Source organism: Ambystoma mexicanum, chromosome 6p (genome assembly GCF_040938575.1).
Source record: "Ambystoma mexicanum isolate Mex_15411 chromosome 6p, UKY_AmexF1_1, whole genome shotgun sequence".
Lineage (NCBI taxonomy): Eukaryota > Metazoa > Chordata > Amphibia > Caudata > Ambystomatidae > Ambystoma > Ambystoma mexicanum.
Genome location: NC_090935.1, coordinates 1,526,833,284 through 1,526,855,095, shown reverse-complemented (window position 1 = coordinate 1,526,855,095; position 21,812 = coordinate 1,526,833,284). Strand labels below are relative to the sequence as shown.

Genomic DNA, 21,812 nt, shown 5'->3' with positions numbered 1-21,812 from the left:
CGTGGGAGGACACAATCCATTCGAAAGGAGAGGTTTGAAGTGCAGGATGATGTCAAGGAGAAGGGAGGGTGATAGAAGGATGGGCAAGCTGTCTTGTATTTGGGTAATTTTAGAGGGGAAGTATGCAGAACAGATTTTGCAGTGGGTTTTAGGGAGTTACTCTTGGCCTGGAGGATCAAGGAAAGTATGCACGTGTGTGAGCACAGAGAGGCTATGAGATCATTGTAATGGGGAGATTTGGCAGCCCTGAGAGCAAGGAGAAAGTCTCCATATGCAATGAGGCAGAGAGGGGAGCAAACCTTGCTCCATCGGGGTAAGCAGAGCCACATGTAAGCCGCTGAATGGCAAAGGAGATCCAAGGTTGACGATGGAGGTGGGATTGGTGGGAAGTTGTGGGCTGGATAGAGATATACAAAGGCATGAGCAAGTGTGGGGGGGGCTTGGAGGGAGGACCAGACTTGCTTGAGATTGGAGACTATTGAGTCAAGGGTGAAATGTCTTTTCACATGGATGGAGGAGTGGAGGAGGAGGAGAAGGTAGTTGGGAAAATTAAGTTTAAGTAGATGGGAAAGTGGTCATGGGTGAGGGGTCAATAGCAAGAGCAGAGGATTCAAGACAGGAGGATAGAAAGATGACATCTCGTGAATTGGTGCAAGTGTGCATAGGAATGTTATGAGTATTGAGTGGTCAAGAGTAGAATCCAGTGGTTATTAACCAGCCTTCGTCATGGTCGTGAAGTGTAACGTCAGGCATAATGACAGCAGGTGCATCAGCAAAGAGTGTTCCAGCAGTAGGTAGAGTTCAGTGAAACAGAGTTTTAGGGTGCCAGGTGGGTAGTCGATGAGTAGAATAGTGATGGGGTGTGAGCAATAAGTTGGACATAAAGGGATGGGCGGCAGAAGAGTAAACAGTGTCTCTTTATTAATTATTAGGCCAACACATTGTTGAGGCTCACTAAAAAGATGTTGGTCTCTGCCCGCGCTTTTGAAGGTACATGTGTAGATAGACCCTGGTGCCAATCAGATGCTCCTTGAAGCAGAAGGCCTCCCGAAGCCTTCAGTTGTTATATTTTGGTGCAAGACTTATTATGCAAGCTATTTCCACCAGTCTCCCCCACCTCCTGTGTACCATTATCCTCCCTGGCCTTACAGCATACTTGTTGTTTGTCACAGCATGCATTATTCTGGCTGCCTGAATGGCTCTCATTTTGGATTGGCTGGTTTGTTTGAAACTGCAGTGGTGTGTAGTACTAATGTCCACAGCCTGAGCCTTCTTAGTAGCCTTCTGTATTTTGATTACCCTTTTCTAGCTCTCCCCTTCACTGTGTGCTGTTATCCCTATTTGTGTGTATTCCTCTCATAGCTGTGCCATCCTCAGTAAATGTTAGTGTTGGGTTGTTGATGCCAGGGATCGCTACCCAGTGACAGCCTAGCTTGCAGACTGTGGGTGACCACTGCTGGGAGATGGGGAGCTAGTGAGGAGTGCAATGCTGACATATTGTTTGTAGCCAGCATGAATTACAGATCGGGCCAGTGGTGGCAGGGCTGAAGAGTAAATCCCTGCCCCAACTGGTGAAGGAGAGTGGATCTAACCATGGGTCCTGCGCTGGCGGCGTGGAGACATAATGTGGTAGTATTGCCCCACACACTCCCCCTACTGGCAGCAAACGGAAGGCAAGCTACTACATCAAAGAGTGTGGAGGGCAGTGTGAGAGAAAACAGAGGACTGGGTTACGCGGTGTTACCCATGGATAGACTAGGTCTTTCAGGAAGCGTGAGTGGTGTGAGGGTAAGTGGCCGGCAGAGAGAGAGTGTGCCTCACTGCAGCTGTGCGGCCTATCCAAGGATTGGGCTTTGTCAATTGTACTATTGCATCAGAGAAGGGTGTTAGTAATGTGCTCTTTGAAGTCTCTAACTTCAGCTGACTTTCTAATTCGCTACCCCAGCTTTTTATTTCTTTTTTTAAAACAAATTTCAAATCCTATAATTAGGGAGCACTTGGGAATATTTGGGCTGCTTCATGAGGTTTGAGAGAAAAGGAGGAACCACTGGGGAGAAGGGGCTGAAATAAAAGCTGGAAACAGTTCTAGCAGTACGTAGAGTTCAGTGAAAAAAGAGGTTGACGGTGCCAGGTGGGTGATAGAAGAGTAGGATAGCAAGAGAGTAGTGTTGGCAATTACGACTTGGAAAAAAGCTACACATCTGTTTACCCTTTTCCATGTTAAATGTAGTTCCCATCCTTTCTTCGGCGGTAGTGATGTGTTGCAGAGAAGGGGATTGGTGATTGCGCTTCTACATTCCCAGGCCAAGCTGTGCAAGTCCCGCTATTGGTAGAGCTGGCGATTGGATGGCGTATGCACATCGGTGCACTTTGCAGCGAGGCAGGGATTTGATGGGAACATTGGGGAAAGCTTTCCAATGTTCTGCAATACAATGGTGCGGCTCGAGGCAGCAGTGAAGGCTGGAACCCTCCAAGTGTGCGATGGTGATGGATGTTGCAGGCCCACGGCGCATGCGCAGGAAGCTGGAGCTAGTTTAGAATGTGTAGAAATCAAGTTAACTTAAAAAGTGTCTTTGTGTCCTGCACTACATGTTGGTGTGCGCACGGCCAGGAGTGTATGCAGATCAGATGTGGGTGTTAGTGCCCATGGACGTGTGAGTGTTTATCACATGCTGGCAAACACCTGCGGTAGTTCAAGGTGAGACACCCGCACATCGTTTTCGAAATCAGTGTATGCGCTGTACATCACCTGTCTCCCCCTGTCCACCATGTGAGGCTTTCTTGACACATCTACAATCCTATTCCAATACGTAGACAGAGCAAACACGTAAATGCTCAGAACAGCTCAACAGTTTGTGCATGTCTCGGGAGGATAGCTCAGGGGCAACGCGCTCGTCTTCGAAGCAAGACGAAGCTAAGCAACACAGGTTCGATCCCGGTCCGCACTTAGAAAGCTATGGGTATTAAGCACGTTGTAAATAACCAATTATGCCATTTAATTCGGTGGCTCAGAAAAGGAGGAGAGTGTGCCGGGTGAAAGGACAGATGAAGCAAGATGCCAGGAAAGGCCACGTTTCCTTGGCATAGTGGGGACAAATGGGAACACAAGACTTGTACCAACCAATACAACCCACGGTAGGAGCAGGCGGAATGGCTGGAGGCCTGGTGTAGGTTGCTAATAACTATATGTGCTATAATGATGGCTGTTGGACCCTTGAAACATTCTAGTTCTGCCTGAGTTGTTAAAACATTAATATTTACCCCAACTTTCCAAATAATGTTATTTGTCTTGTCACTCTAGGAATCCAACTGCAAGTCTCACAAAGCAAGCAAGGTGTTATTCCTAGGAAACATAAAAAAGGTCATATCCACAGGAACTTCCAAGTGGAACCATAGGCAAATTGCCCTTTGGGATCAGGTAAGTGGATGCAAGAATTGAGTGTATAACATCACATGTATGAGTAGTATGTAGGTGGTGTTGTGGGAAACAGGCCAGGGAAAGGATCTCGATCTCGAGTGGGCTTGATTCTTCAAATCATTATTTGCCTAACTGCCGGATGGATACAGGCAAGAAGAACATGGGGGCCCCCATACAATCCCATTCTGGGTTCCCCACCAGCTGAATCAACCTCTTTATTCCCTTTCCAGTACCCTGGTCTATGTGCAATGTGTGGAAGGTTCCATGGCCTTACCAGCGAGGGGTTCAGTCTTACCCAATGCACACAGAGGCTAGCACTGCAAAGGCAGGCCAGTTTAGACATGGTCCGTTTTGAATCTACATGGAATATGCCACACAGCTGTATACATTGAATATAATTAAACTTCAAGATACCTCTAATGGCAATTGTCTGAAGCACCTTTCAGCGCCCTCTGATATATTTCTGGCTGTGAAAGCCGGCCTGTAAGCCATGTTGTTGGTGCAGCAGATGGCATGCGTGTGAGTGAATACACAGGGAACTGCTACCCTTCTGCATTCTGCCTGTAAGCACCCATTTTGAAAATGGATACATTTCCTCTGCTGAAATAGTTCTGCTGCGACCTAGTCCTTCTTGCACCATCATACGCTTTACAATTGCATTAGATTAATTTACAATTACATTTCCATCTACATGCTTTAGGCTTACATTTGCATTTTTGCATTTTTCCCTGACCGTGGGAAATGTGTTCAGCAGCAGAGTTGCTGAAATATGTGCTTGCCTAAACTCATGATAAATATGTTAAAAGTCTACGGCTGGGCGACCTTAATTAGCAGAACGACAAACCTGTCAACCTATTTTAAAAAATACAGTGTTCTCAGACATATGTTCTTCAGACAGTCACGTGAAAGGTATGTGGCAGTTGGTACATATAGATATCAAAGCAAAATATGGATACCTTATTTGGCGAAACAGGTGTGGCTGACCTGTGATTACTGGTACCTGCTCCTAGCAATGTCCGCTAGGGCCCACTGACCTTCATTGCTGTTCAAGCTCAGTTGCAGACAAGGGAGAAATCTCTTCAATTGCTAGACTGTGGATGCCTTTAAATACTCATCTTAATTAGCCGGGCTAATGAGATGCCTGGGGCGGCCATATCAAAATAATGAAAGAGCTGTGGAAGCACATGTCTGGCACACATGGGAGCTTAACATTCTAGCAGCTCAGTTTGGATTCTAAGAGAAAAGAATTGCAAACTCTAATTTCATATTTTGCATTTAGAATGGGCCTCATTTGGAGTGTGCCGGTGCAGTGATAAGGTGCCGGTATTACTGCATACCGGCACGTTACCACACCGGCACACTCAAGTTTGGTTGTGGGGTGGCTGCTGGATTTACCTGCAGCTCCGTGCTGCTGGTAATTCCGGACCCCACCACCAAAGAATTCCGATATTACCGGCACCACTGTTACCATGCTGGTAATACCGGCAATTCCCCCTAAACCCCCAGTAAGTTTTTAATTTGCAAAAATGGAACAAGTTATAAGTTCACTCTATTGCATGCAATTAAAGTTACTGATGGGCGTACATGTATTGGCAGATGGACGTGCAGTGCTTATTACCAGCACAACTCTCCTAAGAGCATACACCATGCATGTTCACTTTCGCTGTGTGGTAAATTGAACCTTCACGTTGTAAAAAGACCATTCTGGTGGTGCCCAACACCCACTGTGGAGTAGTTCTGTGCAGAGCAGACTGTTCGGTGTCGCACCAGCAACGGTTTACCTGGTGCCGTCTAAGAGTATGCACTTACTCCACACGCCCATATACGCCAGGCTGCACTTCTGGGCAACATTCGTGCCTGCCATAGACATGGCGCTGCTACTGAAGTGTGCACCTAGGAGGCCATTAGCGGCCTACGCGGCACTCCACCTGCAATGCTTTTGCAGTGACCTTGTGTGAAAACAAGGAAATAATATGAGGCAGGGTAACCAAAAAGGAAACACACCAAACACAGGTTACAGAGGAACATACAAAGTACTTTATTTTATGCTGAATCCAGTTACAAAAGAACAGAACAAAATTCAGATAGCTATCGACCCTCAGTACAACACAGCGAACTCCGGCGTGGTTCGGTGTGCTCAGTGAGTGCAAATATTCATTGAAACAGTCAGGCTTTTATACATTTCTCCAGCCTGTTGTCCAGCCTTTCTGCAGGTTAACCATTCCATAAATAAGTTACTGCTCTAGGGTCCCTTGCCAGGTCAAATCTAGTTCATCTTAGGTTTATACATTAACAAGAAGAAATGGTAATAATGTATGCTCTAGGCCTAACATTACAATGCGGGACTTAATTTATACAATATAGTTAAGCAGGTGTTCTCATTCAATTATAGATCAGTTTCGGTGATACAGGTAATCCATTGCACACAGGTCAGCAGAAGGACAAGGTCTCAGCTCATGACCCTAACAAGTGGCCTGCAGGCAAGTTATACAATAGCTGTACAGAGGTCATGACAATCAAGTTCTGTTCTGAATAACATAGGCTACCAATTTAGCTCACATGGTGACTTTATAGAGCAAGAAAACCTAAAATGGCGGCTTGACCCAAAATGACAGTTTACATGGTTTCTAAGGTCAGGACCTTGCAATGCGAGTTTATTCACATGTAGTTTATAAGCAGCTTGTTAGCAGCTTGGCGTAGGCCAATATACATATATTCATAGCAATAGGAGGCACAATATAATTTCTAGTTTGACAAACCCTCCTTTTGGCCTATGCCAAGTGCTAAACTACTTCTGATCTCCCTGCAAATAACTCCATGTGTCATCGTCCATACATCCTGAATAGCTGTCCTTAATATCTATCGCCATTAGATCTGTTACTAAGATCTCTTTCAGTACATACTCCTTAGAGGTTTTATCCGGGGCATACACTTTATGTCCTATTGCCTGAGCGCAACATCCCCCTAGCATTGAACATATACTTGGTAGACATTGGATACAACAACAAAGAAATAGCAGAATTCCCAAAATAATCAGCAAGACTGAAAGCACTTTCCAACCCCATGACCGCAAGAAGTCCCAGAACCAAGCGCTAAGATCCCAATTTCCCTCGGGAACATGCACTTCTGAACTAAGAATGTGCAGATTCTGTATTGCCTTAAAAATAGTTCGGGAGGAATCCGGTACGAAAACACAGCAAGCGGACCCCACTAGTTTACATACTCCACCACGTTCAGCCAGAATGACATCTAATGCCATCCGGTTCTGAAGCGCTACCAATCTGATCGCTTTCTGCTCTAAAGTCATATTATAGAGTATATCTGTGGTCCGGTTGATGGTTATCTCCAGTACTCTCGCTAGTTTCCTGATATCCTCGGAATTCGCTATCTGCCCAAAGAATGGAAGAAATGATTTTGCTACATCTCCTAAAACCTGTGCTGGAGTGTCGCCATTCTCGTCCCGCTGTGGACGAGCCTTCGAAACCTCTACAGTACTTGCTATAAACACCCCAGGTAACAGGATTCCTAGATAACAAGTTCCCTGCCAATCCCTGGGCAACCATGGAAATGCTACATTACCGCAAACAAAATAGATAGGTTCGCCTACATAGAAAGGTCTGTCTTCCCCAGTCAAATTTGCAACGTTGGCACAACCTTTAAAATCTCCCATTGACCGGGTGCCATTCCTCTGGATGCAGAAAGAAACTGAATCGGGGCTATGGTTAACAGTATAAGAAGGAGACACGGCATCCTTATTGCCTATCGGAGCCATTTTAAAGGAAATCAAAGATTGGAAAGGACGAGACAGTCTATCAGAAGGCCTAATAGAAGCAATATTGAGCTCACTCCTATTTGCGAAAAGCGAGCATCCCAGGGGAGTCAGAACACGTTTCTCAAAACTATTCAAATCAGTGCCATCAAAGTTCCCCGAGATGCTATCGTTCCATCGGCCAAAGAACAGTGCTCTATGTGAAGCATAACAAGCAGTTGTCAAAGGCGAAGGGTGAATATACCAACCTAGCCCCTTATCCCCATGTTGCGGTAAATGTGAGCAGACCCAACAATTAGTCTTATTAAAAATGGCATGTTTTGCATTCATTATAAGCAACAAGGTATTATTGTGATACTTCTGTCTATGCTGTGAGTCCCTAGGTGACAGAGTATGCAAATGTACAAAAGCTGTAGGAACAGTGGGTACAATTTCAGTTGGCAGCAAAGACTCTAAAGGATGAGTTTCTTCGAAATACCAAAGGCCTAAGACAGTGACTATTATAAAACCAAATATCATCATAAAAACACAGCAATACGTTTTCGGGGCCCAGGCACATTGTTCATTGTCCGAGTTGGTCACCCCCTTATTTATAAGTCCAATACGAGCAGCAGCGGTGGCGGTTGCAGGCATTGTAGATTTTCAATTGACGACCCAATGTTCGTTGCTGGCGACACTACGGTCGCGCGGCTTCTTAGTCCTTCCACAACCCCTAGCCAACAGAATCCCCTTCCTCAACTTTTTGGGCAAAAGCAAGCCCTTGATGATCTTTTCCTTCCTTGAATGCACAGCCGAACCGTGCCGTATGTCTATCTTCATGGCCGGAAGTTGTATCTTGTTGTGTCTGGTATTGTTTGATCCGAGAACAAGATGTTGTCACTTCCCGTTGGAAGCAACGTATCAGAGGCAAGTGAAGTTGGAACAGCAATTTCCGGGAGCAAAATTTTCGGAGAGTGCGGAGACAAAATGGCAGCTTCACCAAGTCCCATGGGCTCAGAAAGATTCTCTGACGCACTCTCAGTGCTACTCACCGCTTTGGGATCATTGGTTGCAGCGTTAGCGAGGGGTTCTGTTTCTTCTGTAATGTGTGGCACTGGGTGAGGAAGTTTCTTGACATGCGTCGCGTGGATCCAATGCTTCCGGCCTGCGACACGCACCGCTGTTTGGGTGACCAGCAGGACCTGGAACGGGCCTCGCCACCGAGGTGCAAGGCAGGAAGATCGGTCAAAGGATTTGACCAAAACCCAACTTCCAGGTTGTATACTGTGGCCTGGGCCCTCGTATCGCGCGGGTAAAGCGTCTCGTACCTGGTGATAAATGAAATACAGGTTTTTAGTCAACTGGCTACAATAGTCTGAAAGCAATACATTTTCTACATTCCTCAATGCCCTAGGCTTCGGAAGACCCCAGATATTGGCAGGTCTCCCCATTACCACCTCAAATGGAGAGAGCCCAGTCTTAGTTTGAGGGGTTGTACGCATGGCTAGTAACACGATCGGTAAGGCGTCCGGCCATTTTAGTTTGGTGCCGACACACGTCTTAGCGAGCTTGTTTTTTATGATACCATTGTGTCTTTCCACTAATCCGGCGCTCTGAGCATTTCTGGCCGAATGGAATCGTTTGTCAGTTTGCATTGCCGTACATATCTGTAGAATTACAGCAGCGATAAAATGCGGACCATTATCCGACCAGATAACTCTCGGCAAACCGAACCGTGGGAAGAATTCCTTTAACATGGTCTTTGCAATGGTTATGGCTGTAGCGTCTTTAACAGGGAAAGCCTCGACCCACTTACTAAAGGCGCAAATGACCACAAGGACATATTTTAGATTGTTACATAGCTCCATTTCAATAAAGTCAAAGTGAATCACTTCAAATGGGATAGAAGGAGGCCCAAAGCTACCTCTTGGAGTTTCTGTCCCCTTTCCCACATTGTGTTGTAGGCAAATCATGCAATTTTGGACATAATGCTGGGCAATTTTTGAAATCTTATCATTTACCCAGACTTTCTCTAACATTCTCGTGATCTGTTGAGCGCACACATGTGTGGGACCGTGTGCCATGGTAACCATCATTACTATTTAGGCATTAGGAAGCAACCATTTCCCTTCAACCATGTCCACCCAACACCCATCATCATCGAGTTTCCCCAAGCCCTCAGCCCACCTCTTGGATTCTTCTAATGTGGCATCGGCTTGGATATCCCGTACAGACCCGACACCCTCATCCATTGCATAGGCATCTACAGTCTCCCTTGAAACATACATCTCCGTGAAGAGATCAGAAGTAGTTTGTCTAGCTATTTGATCAGCGAAAGCATTCCCTTTCCCTACATCATCTATAATCTTGCGATGTGCTGCGCACTTAATGATTGCTAACTGACTAGGGAGCGCAAGCGATGAAAGCAATTGTACTATCAGGGAGCCATGTTGGATCTTGGTGCCATGCGAAGTTAAAAACCCTCTCTCTGACCAAAGTCTCCCAAAGTTGTGAGCCACCCCAAAGGCATACTGGCTATCAGTATATATGTTTACTGTTAGCCTTTCGGAAAGCTCACAAACTCAAGTCAATGCTATAATCTCTGCGGCCTGCGCAGAGTTATGCGTAATTCTCTTGGTCCCACAACAGTACTCAATGTAGTGACTGCATAAGCAGCTGTGGATGTACCATCCAGTAGTTTGAAGCAGGAGCCATCACAAAACAGCTCCCCTTGTGGGTTATCCAAAGGAGTGTCCCTCAAATCAACTCTGCCTTTTGTATCTTGTTCAGTAGTATACAGGCAGTCATGTGACTCTTCGTCACTGCAAACAGTATTTTGCGGGAATGGTAGGAGTTCAGCCGGATTAAGAACGCAGCACCTCCTAATTTGAATGTGGGGAGCAAACAAGATTACTTCATATCTTGTCAGTCGTGTGGAAGTGAGGTGTTGCGTTTGGGTTTTGTTCAATAGAATATCTACAGAGTGAGGCACCATCAGGGTTAAATCATGGCCTAGGACCATTCCCTCACTCTGTTTTACAGACGCAGCAGCAGCAGCGACAGCGCGCAAACATCTTGGCAAAGCGCATGCAACAGGATCAAGGGCAGAAGAGTAGTAACCGCATGGCCTATTCTTCCCTCCATGTTCCTGCATTAATACAGCCAAAGCACATCCATCACATTCATACACAAACAACACAAAGGCCTTCTCATAGTTCGGTGTGCCCAAAACTGCCGCCGAACATAATGCAGTCTTGAGCAACTCGAATGAATGTTGATGCTCCGTATTCCATGGCAAAGGCGAAGAAATACCCTTCTTCGTCAAGGCCAACATCGGTTTTATCACTAGTGAGAAGTTTGGGAACCAAAACCTACAGTAAGAAGCCATACCTATCAAGGCTCGAACTTTCTTTTGTGTATTTGGGACAGACATGCCAGAAATGTGTTTTATTCTTTCAGGGGTCAATCTTCTTCCTGGCAACAATATTGAAACTTTTTAAGCAAAGCTTTGTGACCATGCTTAGCTAGATGGATGAGCAACAACACAGTGCCCTCTTTACAAGAGCTCTCAGAGTCAGCGGCTAAAAGCAAATCATCAACATATTGAAGCAACATACAAGTAGGGGGCAATCCAAGGGTATCAAGCTGCTCTTTCAAAGCCCTACTATAAATACTAGGACTCTCAGTATAACCTTGAGGTGCACTATTAAATGTGAATGAGCGTCCCCCTAAGGTGAACGCGAACAAGTATCTACTATCCTCATGTATAGGAATACTGAAGAAAGCATTCTTTAGGTCCACAACACTGAAGTGAGTAGCCGTAGCTGGAATCATGGTTAATATTGTCGTCACATCAGGCACAATTGGAAATTGCGGAGCGACAACTTTATTAATGGCACGTAAATCAATTATAAAACGAAATGGAATTGCATTATCACCTTTTTTGTACACGGGTAAAATCGGAATATTGCACAAACTTCCTGCAATCTCCTCAATCACCCCACGATGCACAAAATCGGAAACAATGCTCTTCAAAGCTCGCTCGCCTTCAACTGAGATCTTATACTGTGGAATAAGTGGCAGCTTAATTCCATGTTTCAAAACTATTTTAACAGGCTCAATCTGCAAAACACTGACATCATTGTCATCAACTGCCCACAAACACTCTGGTACATTACTGAATTCTGGCGGCAAAGGTCTAGTCAAGAATTGCGAAACAGAACATTGCTGTGGTGAAATCGTCAAACGCACTCCATCAGAAGAACAATGAATTACCGAATGTAATTCCTTCAACAGATTCAACCCCAGCAAATTCTCTGCACAATTCGAAGTCAAGAGAAATGGACAGTGATCCGTAAAGGGACCCAAAGAAATAGGTACCGGTGAAGAAACCGGACAAACAACTGGTGTGCCAGAAAACCCTACAGAAACATTGGTTTGCCCTGACAGTGGAATGTTTGGAACCCGAGAATGATAAATGGAGCACTTCTGTGCTCCAGTGTCTATCAAAAATTGATGTTTCCTATTTCCCACTACCATTTCAACGTAGGGACCTTTCTGATTAACGGGAATAGGTGTAGGTTCCAAAATCTGCTTCGGGCAATCCTAACGAAACAAAATATCTTCAAAAAGAAGCTCTTCAGATAGATATGCAGCAGAAGGATGATCAAATATGTTTCTAGTATCCACACTCGAAGTCTGATTATCCTGTGAAAAAGGTTGTTGGGGATCCTGCGAAAACTGGCCTCTACCAGGGCCCCCTACACCCGGGCGACCTCTGGATCGTCTACCCATATTTCCAAATGTGTTATTCGACCTCTGTCGAAGGACGGGGCATTGTGCACGCCAATGACCCTCCTGGCGACAATAGGCACACTGGTTAATATTCACAGGACCCCAGGGCACATTCCCTTGTGGAACATACTGACCTCTAATCTGCGAACTACCCCCTCTGGGGCCTCTAACAATTTGCTGTAACAATACTTTAGTCTTCAAATCACCTTTCCTCTTCTCGACTCTATCTTTTTCATTATTGACACGGTTCTCGTAGTACTGAGCCATGTGCAGTACTTCTGATTGGGATTTCGCCTGCCAAGCGCTCTCAGAAGACATAATTTGTGACTGGATGTCAGGCAGCAATCCACGTACAAATTTGTCCACAAATAATCTTTTCCCAGACTCTGTGCCTAAGTCTTGTCCACTGAAATCCGAGAATACCTGTTCGAACCGATTAAAGAACTCGGTAGCACCCTCAGATTTTCCTTGGACACAGGCCGTAAGCTTGTCCCAAATAATTCTCTTTTCGGGGATTATAGTTTTCAGTTTTGCAATGATTCTGTTAGGCAAAGTTAGTATCACCTGAGGTGGTCTCTCACCAGCTGGCCTTTCCCCATCCAGCCTAACTATGTTAGCCCATGTATCTCCCAACCCTGGTACATCGTCTATAGTTCTAACTTGTTTCCACAAATCTACAGGCAGGAGTACAGGGAATAGCAAATCAATGTCGCCTAGGGTAAACACTGAGGACTGCAAAACGGACTCTATCTCTTTATAGAACCCTGTCAGATTTTTCCTAATGTCAGGAATAGTTTGTCTAATAGTATTCACTTCCTGTTGTGAAAACGGGACGTGAACAAACTGCGATACATAATGTGCAGGAATGTCCACAGCAGGTGTACCTGCTGCAGCATTAGCAGGAATCTCAACCTTTGGGACAAATGTCGGATTAACCTCTCTCATAGGCAACTGAGATGTAGGCAACTCCGGACGCTTACTAAGCAACAGAGCTAAGTCGAGCGCTAAAGCAGTTGAAGAAGTGTCAAGTGAAAAAGCTCTCATATAAATGCTCAATAACTCTGTGGGACAACTAACCTTTCTCTTTAAACATTCATCCTGCAGGTACTCTACCATTACCTGTATCACTTTCCTCTGCATTTCTAGCGTATATTGACTGTAGGTGTCATATACCTCAACTGGAGTTATAGATATGTCTGAAATCCATCTAATCGCATCTTTTGTACACATTTGCGCTTCCTCAGATGTCGATTTACGACACGGAAGAAATCGTTTCTGTACATACATACTTTCTTCTTCATCATCCTCATTCCGTAACCTTTCCAACTCCTTTCTATACTCAAATATCCTCTCAACATGCTCATGTACCTTCTCCACAGTGTCTCATGAAAACGCTAAAATATTCCTTGTGGGAGGTCTGCATTATTTAATTTACCCCACATTACACATAAATGAATCCCTAAACCTTCAATGAAAACATTTTTCTCAGGAAAATTATCCATATTAGAAAGTGTGGCAAGAACATTAGCTCGATCATCTCTCTCCATACAATGCTTAGCCCATGCAAACAAATCCTGTTTTTTTTCTATAGGTACAGTATTACGAGTAACAATCCTCGACCCCGCACCCTGATCAACTACAGGCGGTACGGAACTACTTGGGAGTGAGGGTGCAGGCAAATTCAATGGAGGTACTATTACTGGTGCAATGGGAAGAGGCAGAGGAGCAGGTGGAGGAACAACAACCGGAGGAATAGGAACAACAGGTTGAGCAGGAAGAGCAGGAATAACAGCAGGAAGAGGTACAGCAGGAGGAAGAGGAACATACAGAGGTGGTGCAGAGGCACCAGGCCTTCGTTCATTTAACAATTTGTCGATAAACTCATCAGAAACATGAAGATCTTTAGAAGGATAGGTTTTCTGAATACCGAGTGAGAAAGCCCTGTCCATATTCCTAACCAACTTAGACTGTATGTCCTGATCATATAACAACGCATTTTCAGCATTTGTTTTATGACGGCGCACATGTTTTTCCCTACTTTTAAGTTGCTGCAACGCTTCTCTTTTCCAATTTTGCAAAACATCAAATGCTGCAGGTCTGGCCTTCTTTTTTAACAAGACTGACTCTAAATATTCAATACGAGGGATCTCAAAACTACCATTGACTGGCCACTGAAGTTCGGAGGCATGTCTGGTTTGTCTGTGCCAAATTTTATTAAATACTACACTTCCAATGCCATGCTTACAGTACATAGTACATGCCGGTGACCCCTCCTGTGGTGCCGGATGGCTAAATTCCAAAGATTGTCTATCGCTGCGGAATAATGCCCTAAAGCAGCTAGACAATTTCCCAGGCATTTCTCAAAAACTCGGTGTTACCTGGTCAATAATTGTGTCTGCAGATACAATGCGCCAAATTCAAATTGTCAGGGTTGAATTAAGAGTCGGGTAACGACTCACCTGACCAAACCTAAGGAGGACCGATCGGTTTACAAAAGGATTTACCTAACAAATTTTACCTTGTGTATGGTGATTTCGGCAAATCTGCCCGCCTCAAAAAATTGACCCTCGTGAAGATGCCGTCTCAGACCACACGGCTATCGTCCAGGGAACGGATCGTGCAGCGCTGTTGAGGTGTCGCGTCTCGTTCAGTCGGGCCCGTTATGTCACACCGTCCGATCCCGGTCCGATAGCGTGCATCAACCTTCAATAATCCGGCATCAATCTTGAGGGTCCCTATTCCGGGCGCCAACTGTGAAAACAAGGAAATAATATGAGGCTGTGTAACCAAAAAGGAAACACACCAAACACAGGTTACAAAGCAACATACAAAGTACTTTATTTTATACTGAATTAGTTACAAAAGAACAGAACAAAATTCAGATAGATATCGACCCTCAGTACAACACAGCGAACTCTGACGTGGTTCAGTGTGCTCAGTGAGTGCAAATATTCATTGAAACAGTCAGGCTTTTATACATTTCTCCAGCCTGTTGTCCAGCCTTTCTGCAGGTTAACCATTCCATAAATAAGTTACTACTCTAGGGTCCCTTGCCAGGTCAAATCTAGTTCATCTTAGGTTTATACTTTAACAAGAAGAAATGGTAATAATGTATGCCCTAGGCCTAACATTACAATGCGGGACTTAATTTATACAATATAGTTAAGCAGGTGTTCTCATTCAATTATAGATCAATTTCGGTGATACAGGTAATCCATTGCACACAGGTCAGCAGAAGGACAAGGTCTCAGCTCATGACCCTAACAAGTGGCCTGCAGGCAAGTTATACATTAGCTGTACAGAGGTCATGACAATCAAGTTCTGTTCTGAATAACATAGGCTACCATTTTAGCTCACATGGTGACTTTATAGAGCAAGAAAACCTAAAATGGCGGCTTGACCCAAAATGACAGTTTACATGGTTTCTAAGGTCAGGACCTTGCAATGCGAGTTTATTCACATGTAGTTTATAAGCAGCTTGTTAGCAGCTTGGCGTAGGCCAATATACATATATTCATAGCAATAGGAGGCACGATATAATTTCTAGTTTGACACTTGGACTAGGTCTTCTTCTGGTTGGGCGCTCAGGTGTATGACCCAAGGAGAGAAGTTATTGACGCCTCCTCACCCTGAGTCCTGTTTCCTGCACACTCCAGTGGAAGGACCATAAGCCATCAAGACAGACTAGGCCATGCGTGGCTAGCCCATTGGAACATTATGGGCGGTGCCCGCCTTCCACAAGGAAGGCCCCTCGTACCTGCCATTGACTGCTTGTATACAGTATTGTGTGCAGTGGGGAGCGCTCTGTTGAGCCATCCCCAATGCACATGCTCACTTGAGTGGTGAGCAAAAGCTCTGTAAACCGGCTGAAATAGAAGCCTAGGGGCGTACAAATTAAAACACCCCAAGGCACATATGTCCCTTTACTCTGCCCCTATCCATTCTCTCACGCAAGCTGGGGTGGGGTCAGTAGCTTGCTGTCTCCACCCCAGCCAGTTTATAGATTGGATCAGGGTGTGGTCAAGAAAGATATCACAAGGTGGGATCTTCTGACCTCTCTTTGGCCCTCTCTGAACTCCTGGTGTTCGTGAACGTAACCCACCCAAAACAGTGGGGCGAGGAAAGCAAGTGGCGCAACACCATTGCACAGATTGGGCTCTAGACCCCACAAAATGTTAGGGTATGGTGACGCGACCAGTCTTACCTACAGAGCTATGGCCGGAAAGAGCAGGACAAAGATGTTAAACAACGACTGTGCTTCACTGTTAACAAAGGCCCTGCAATTACTAATGTAAAGCATTTAATTGTTAACACCTCAATTCACATGCATACCTTTTTAGGCAATTGGAATTGTGATGTGGGTTCATACTTTCCTGCCAGGTGAGTGACTGGAAGGGTAGGTGCAACAGGATACAGCTCATTCTCACAATAGTCCTTAAGTGTGTGCTTTCAGAGGTGAAGGAGGGAGTTAGCTGCTTGTAACATTGAAGCTTCAACAGAATATTCTCATTAGAATGCGTAAAGAAGTTAGATGCCCCTTGTTAAGATGGATTTCTGAACTCTGTCCTGGAGGGGCAGAGGTTCAGAAGGCCAGCCTAGTTTCTTGGAACAGGGTAACCTTTGGACAAGCCAGACCAATCAGGGTAGCGATGGCGGCGGTCAAGACTAGGTCTCAAGAGGGGTGAGTGTGACTGAAAGCCCGCAATGAGCACACAAAGCAAGGACGCTTACAAATTACTCCAAGCAGGTGTTATATTAAAAATATAGGCACATTTATTACAAGGCCTTTGTAAAATTGACCATAGTAAAGAATCACGGTAAAACTCAAGTAAACCAACACATCACAATCAAATACAATATATATACAATTACCGAAGGGTCTAAAGAGTTCGAAGCACGAAATATGCAGACCACCTAGATGGGGAGGCAAACAGGCAGTGCAAGTAATCGTTAGACCCAGTTCGCCTTTAAAGGCCACCTAACTAGAAGGAAGTCCGAGCCCTACGAAGAGTGGAGCCTTGTACTCAAAAGTACCTGCACATGCTGGTGCCAACGGGCCAAGGGGAGTCTCTTCAAGGAAATCAGGCAGTTCAGAGCGGTGAACAAATGAGGACGAACCGATCTCTGCTACTCAAGCGCGGCCTCCATTTGTGGGCAGAAGCAGAGCGCGAGTGCGAAAAAGGCGTGCTGTTTAACACAGCGAGGAAAAGCTACAGGCTACTGCAGGAGGGCGACCGGTTCCTAGCGTTGCTACTCACCGGTCCCTGATGCAGGCAGACCCAGGCTTCTCCATGTCAGTTTCAGTGCTGGCAGGTTCAGATACGAGCAGGGGACGTCTCGGTGCCGTGTAGATTCCGCAGCAGCAGAAGTTAGAGTTGAGGATGTCCCAAACGCAGTGAACCCGCACAGATTGTTACCACAGCAGGGCAACTCAGCTGCAGTGTGTATTTCAGCCTAATGCACACTTCTCACTTCAGACCTGGGAATGCCAAGTGTACGAATCGTGTGAGAGTGCCAAGGACTCGGAATACAACAGCAACCTGACGGCGGTGACAGAGCAAGGCTCCTGGGTAGGCTGGTCAGTCCACTGGATGGCCCAGGGACGCTTCCGAAGGCTTACGTGCAAGAGATGAGGAAGATGCTGAGAATAGTTGTTCCCACTATTCCAAAGGGTCGAAGTACCAGTACAGGCCTTCTCGTTCGATTAGAGGCAGAATGGTCTCACAGGGCGACAGCAGTGCAGAGAAGCAGTCCTTCAGCGGGTCAGCAGCAATTCCTCGGTTCAGCCTCTTAGTTGCAGGATACTTGGCTCCTTTATCCGTCGTTCGTGAGAACTCAGGAGATTGACATGGTAGTGGTGTTTCCAGCCTCCTCTTATTCAAAGTTCCCTTCGCGGCAAAACAGAGAGGACCCAATGGGAGATCTGCTCACAAAACACTCACACCATACGTGGACCTATCACGGACCACGGTGGTCCCAGGCATTCAAGACACACTAGACTCTCTGGCACCCAGGATGTGTATTGGGACCAGACATCCCAGCCCACATCCTGGAGGCACACACAAGGCATGCAGAAGCCCGCAAAAGCATCTGTGTTTCGCGGGAAAGTACATGCCCAAATAAGGATGGCCCCAGGTCGGCTCGACCTGGGGAAGGTGAAGGGGTAAGACGGTCAAGGGACAGGACAAAGAACCTTGTGGCATGGCCATTTTGGAAGCCAGGCCACCCATTTTGGCCAAACGCGAGAAGCGCGGTTAACAGGGCAAAAGGGAGTTCAAAATACAAAGAAACGATCGCTGCCACCAGTCCCGTCCGTGACATACTTGCACAGTTCGTTATAAATCCATCGAGAGTTTCTAGGGCCTGTGGAATGACTAGAGACCCAAGAGCGTGGTAATGTAAGTTACGGTGCACTCTTGTGCCATGTTGCACGAAATCTGCAACATGAGAAAAGAACTACGGAAAACAACGTTTCCCGGTACTGACTGTCTTAAGGGCATGTCAATTTTCCTGTAAGAATGGAGCGAAAGCCCAGAGGAGTGCGGCGGAAGGCTGTGCTTCTCTGGCAAAGTCTAGATCAGGGTGTAAAACAACAGCAAATAGTTTGGGGGTTGCCACATGGAAGGATAATTACCTACAATATGAAATCTTTCCTAACACCCCCACACAAGAAAGTTTGCCCCTCCCACACAGTCTCTGAAATTAGTGCCTCTCCTCAGTGCACTCCTGGCATGGGCAGAAGCAATTCTCAACAAATCAATGAAGCAGTGCTCCCAGACAGTGAGCCAGGCCGACTCGCGACAAGAGATGAAAAGGCCCTTGACTGGAGCAGGCACTTTGGTAAGTGATGTTGTAGCCGCCCTGATCCGCACACAGTTTTCATTTGCCCTGACCCCTTGGACAGCCCCACATATTTCAACAACAGATTGTGCCGTGAACAAGCAGGCTTTGTTTAGAAAAAAACAAGACTGCACACCACTGGCTCATGGTAACTTAAGGCCCGATTCATGGACTTTTTTGCACGTTCAAAGGGACTTTGCACTGCTGAAAAGTGACTTTGCACTGCCGACACAAAACCTTATTCATGGAACTGTGCAAAGTGTATTTTTGCAGTGCTAAAACAGTACAAAATTACTTTGCACTGACTATGCACTGCAAAAATACACTTTGGGTACAACATCTCGCCACCAAAGTGGCATCAAGGCGCAGAGGGGCATAACTGTCTTTCTGCTGTGCACCCAATCGTTCTATCAGGTGTACACTTTTCTATTTGGCACCTACAAAGTTATTCAACCAATTAGTCATGTGCCATAAAACACATGTTGGGAGCATGAGTATACAAAAAGACATACCTAGTCACAACGAATTCATTGGGAACAGTGCATGAGAGCCTAAGTATTCAAGTCAAACATAACACAGAATAATTCATTAAAATCAGTACATGAGTAGCAAATGTAAAACATTTTGACCTACAGATGTAGACTAGGGCATGTACACAGAGCAATCCATGCAGACCATCTTGGGTTAATGGATTTTCACTGGTGTTAGAGTCTCGTGGGCTTCTGGCACGTTAAGAGGGAGCTTTGGTATCAAATTACAGGGATTCCATCTTTTATCCTTTTCGCTCTTACAATCCAGGCCTGTGCTAAATAACTTGCTAGGCAGCATACCACTTTCATTCCCTCACAAGTTTTAAAAAGCTTAAGCGTGAGACTTGTGCGTCATATGCCATGCCTATTTCATATTGTTTTTAAAATCTTACAGCGTGCTACTCAATAATCCTGGCAGAAAAAAAGGAAATGGAGTAGGGTTTCTCTAGCCGAACCACAGACTGGACATATGTCAGTTCCATCAGTGGTCCAGTTTTTTGTTCGGTATGGAAGGTTGAGGTGAGAAAATCTGAGGCTGCGTGCCAAAGGAGGCCTGACATGATCAATATATTTTTCAAACCCCATTGCTGATTTATGGGACAAATAGAGGGTGCCAGCAGAAGAACTCATGCAGTCGTTAAACATCTCTGCCTCAATCATTCTACGGGAGATGTTTTTTGCTTTAGGTATGTCGCCCTGGGTGATTCCCTGAGGATTCTGCCATAGATCTCCCAGCATGATTTTAACATGCCTAAAGCAAGGAAACGACCTGCACCCTCTGCCTCCAGGATATGCGTTTTTGCTTCCCGATAGATATATAGTTCTGGGACCGACCACACTCTCAACCAAAAGAGGGCTGGTCTAAAAAGGACCTCTTTCTGAATTCATGTTAGGCACAATTCAGCATAAATGTGAGTACTCGGACAGGATTTAAGCAAACCCAACCATTTAAAAAAAAAAATCTTTCTCCCCTCTGTAGTTTGTTGGTGTCTGAATAGCCCCAGATTTCTACCCAATACATTGCAGCAGACTTGGTTTGGGCTAAATACAATTTAATGGCAGGTGAAATGGGACCTTGCCTGTGAGAATAAAAGAATCTCAGTATGCCTCCCCCATATTTCCCCAGAGACAGGCTAGATTTGGACATCTGAGGATAGTTCCCAGATAGTCAAATTGTTTCACCTGCTCCAAGATGGTGCTGTCAATTGCCATTCTGCATTTAACGTATTTGCTAAATCTTGGGCAAAAAAATTGTGATTTGCTTTTTGCCATATGGATGTCCAGTTGGTGCTCCAGTCATTTGCCCGAAAAGTCCTCCAGCGCAGTCGTAAAACCGCTGGCAAATGTTGATGGATGAACGGCATCATCTGCAAAAAGAACGATTGGGCATCCCTTTTGGCCTAATTTCGGACAGTCTTGGCAATGCAACTTGACATACCGGACCACCTCATCAATATAAATCAGAAAGAGGATAGGGGCAAGGATGCATTCTTGCCTCACACCTCTCGATACCTTAAATGGTTCTGTGAGTCTCCCCTATCCCCCTCTTACTAAGGCTGTGTTATTAGAATAGAGATGGATAACTATTTGTAGTAGGCCAGCAGGTACCCCCCTTTTTGGTCATGTTGCCCACAATAGTGCCCTAAACACACAACTGGTCCTAAGATCGACGAAGGCTGTATAAATCAGCAATGAATATTTCTGGATGATTAAGTGGAGACGAAATACCTCTTCTAGGATGCCTATCTTTTTGCAAAAGCCCGGCTTGCACATGGTCTATCACCTTGGCCTCAATGACCCACTGTTGCAAGTGTCCATAAATGGCTTTTGCTAAAACGTTCGCCACTCCATCGAGTAGGGAATTTGGCCTATAGTTAACTGGATCTTCCCTCCCTCCCTTCTCATAAATCAGAATGATGGTTGCCTTTTGCCAGGAGGGCGGGACCCTATTCAGTTTAAGGGATGTATTGAAAATAAGCCACAGTGTAGGCACCCATACCAGTAATTCATCTTTAAACCAGTCAATGGATATTATGTCAGGCCCCGGGGCCTTCACCCACTTCTGGGAAGATATTGTATTACATATCTCCCTTAGCTCTAGTTGTAATGGTTCATTTGTATTTCTGCCATCTTGGGTTTGTTGGAGAGTAACCGGTTCCTGCGGTGGGCCCCTCAATCTTGAAAATATTATTTCCATGAACTGGGGGATATCTCTGCCACCACTCCCCTTTCATGCCCTGAAAAATTCCCACTCACTGTCCTCCAAAATGTGAGGGAATCTCCAGCTTTGGAAGTTCCTGCACTTTGCCCCATTCTTCCCGTAAGTGGACCTCTTTTTTTAATGTAACCAATTTATTTTGTGTTTAGGCCTATAAGCACTCAACACAGTTTTGTCTGGGCCTTGACGTTTTTTTTTTTTTAGACAGTTCAATATATCCGATTTAGCTATTCTACAGTCCTCATCAAAATATGGATGGAGTTT

At 45.4% G+C, this 21,812-nt stretch overlaps 1 protein-coding gene across 1 annotated transcript in view; it reads left to right on the top strand.

Moving 5' to 3' along the window:
* CORO2A (coronin 2A) overlaps window positions 1-21,812 on the top strand; it is a 633,746-nt gene that overhangs the window by 315,537 nt on the left and 296,397 nt on the right. The window contains exon 6 of the mRNA XM_069626393.1: window positions 3,302-3,418. Coding sequence (XP_069482494.1) covers window positions 3,302-3,418 — 117 coding nt within the window. The remainder of the gene's footprint in view (window positions 1-3,301; window positions 3,419-21,812) is intronic.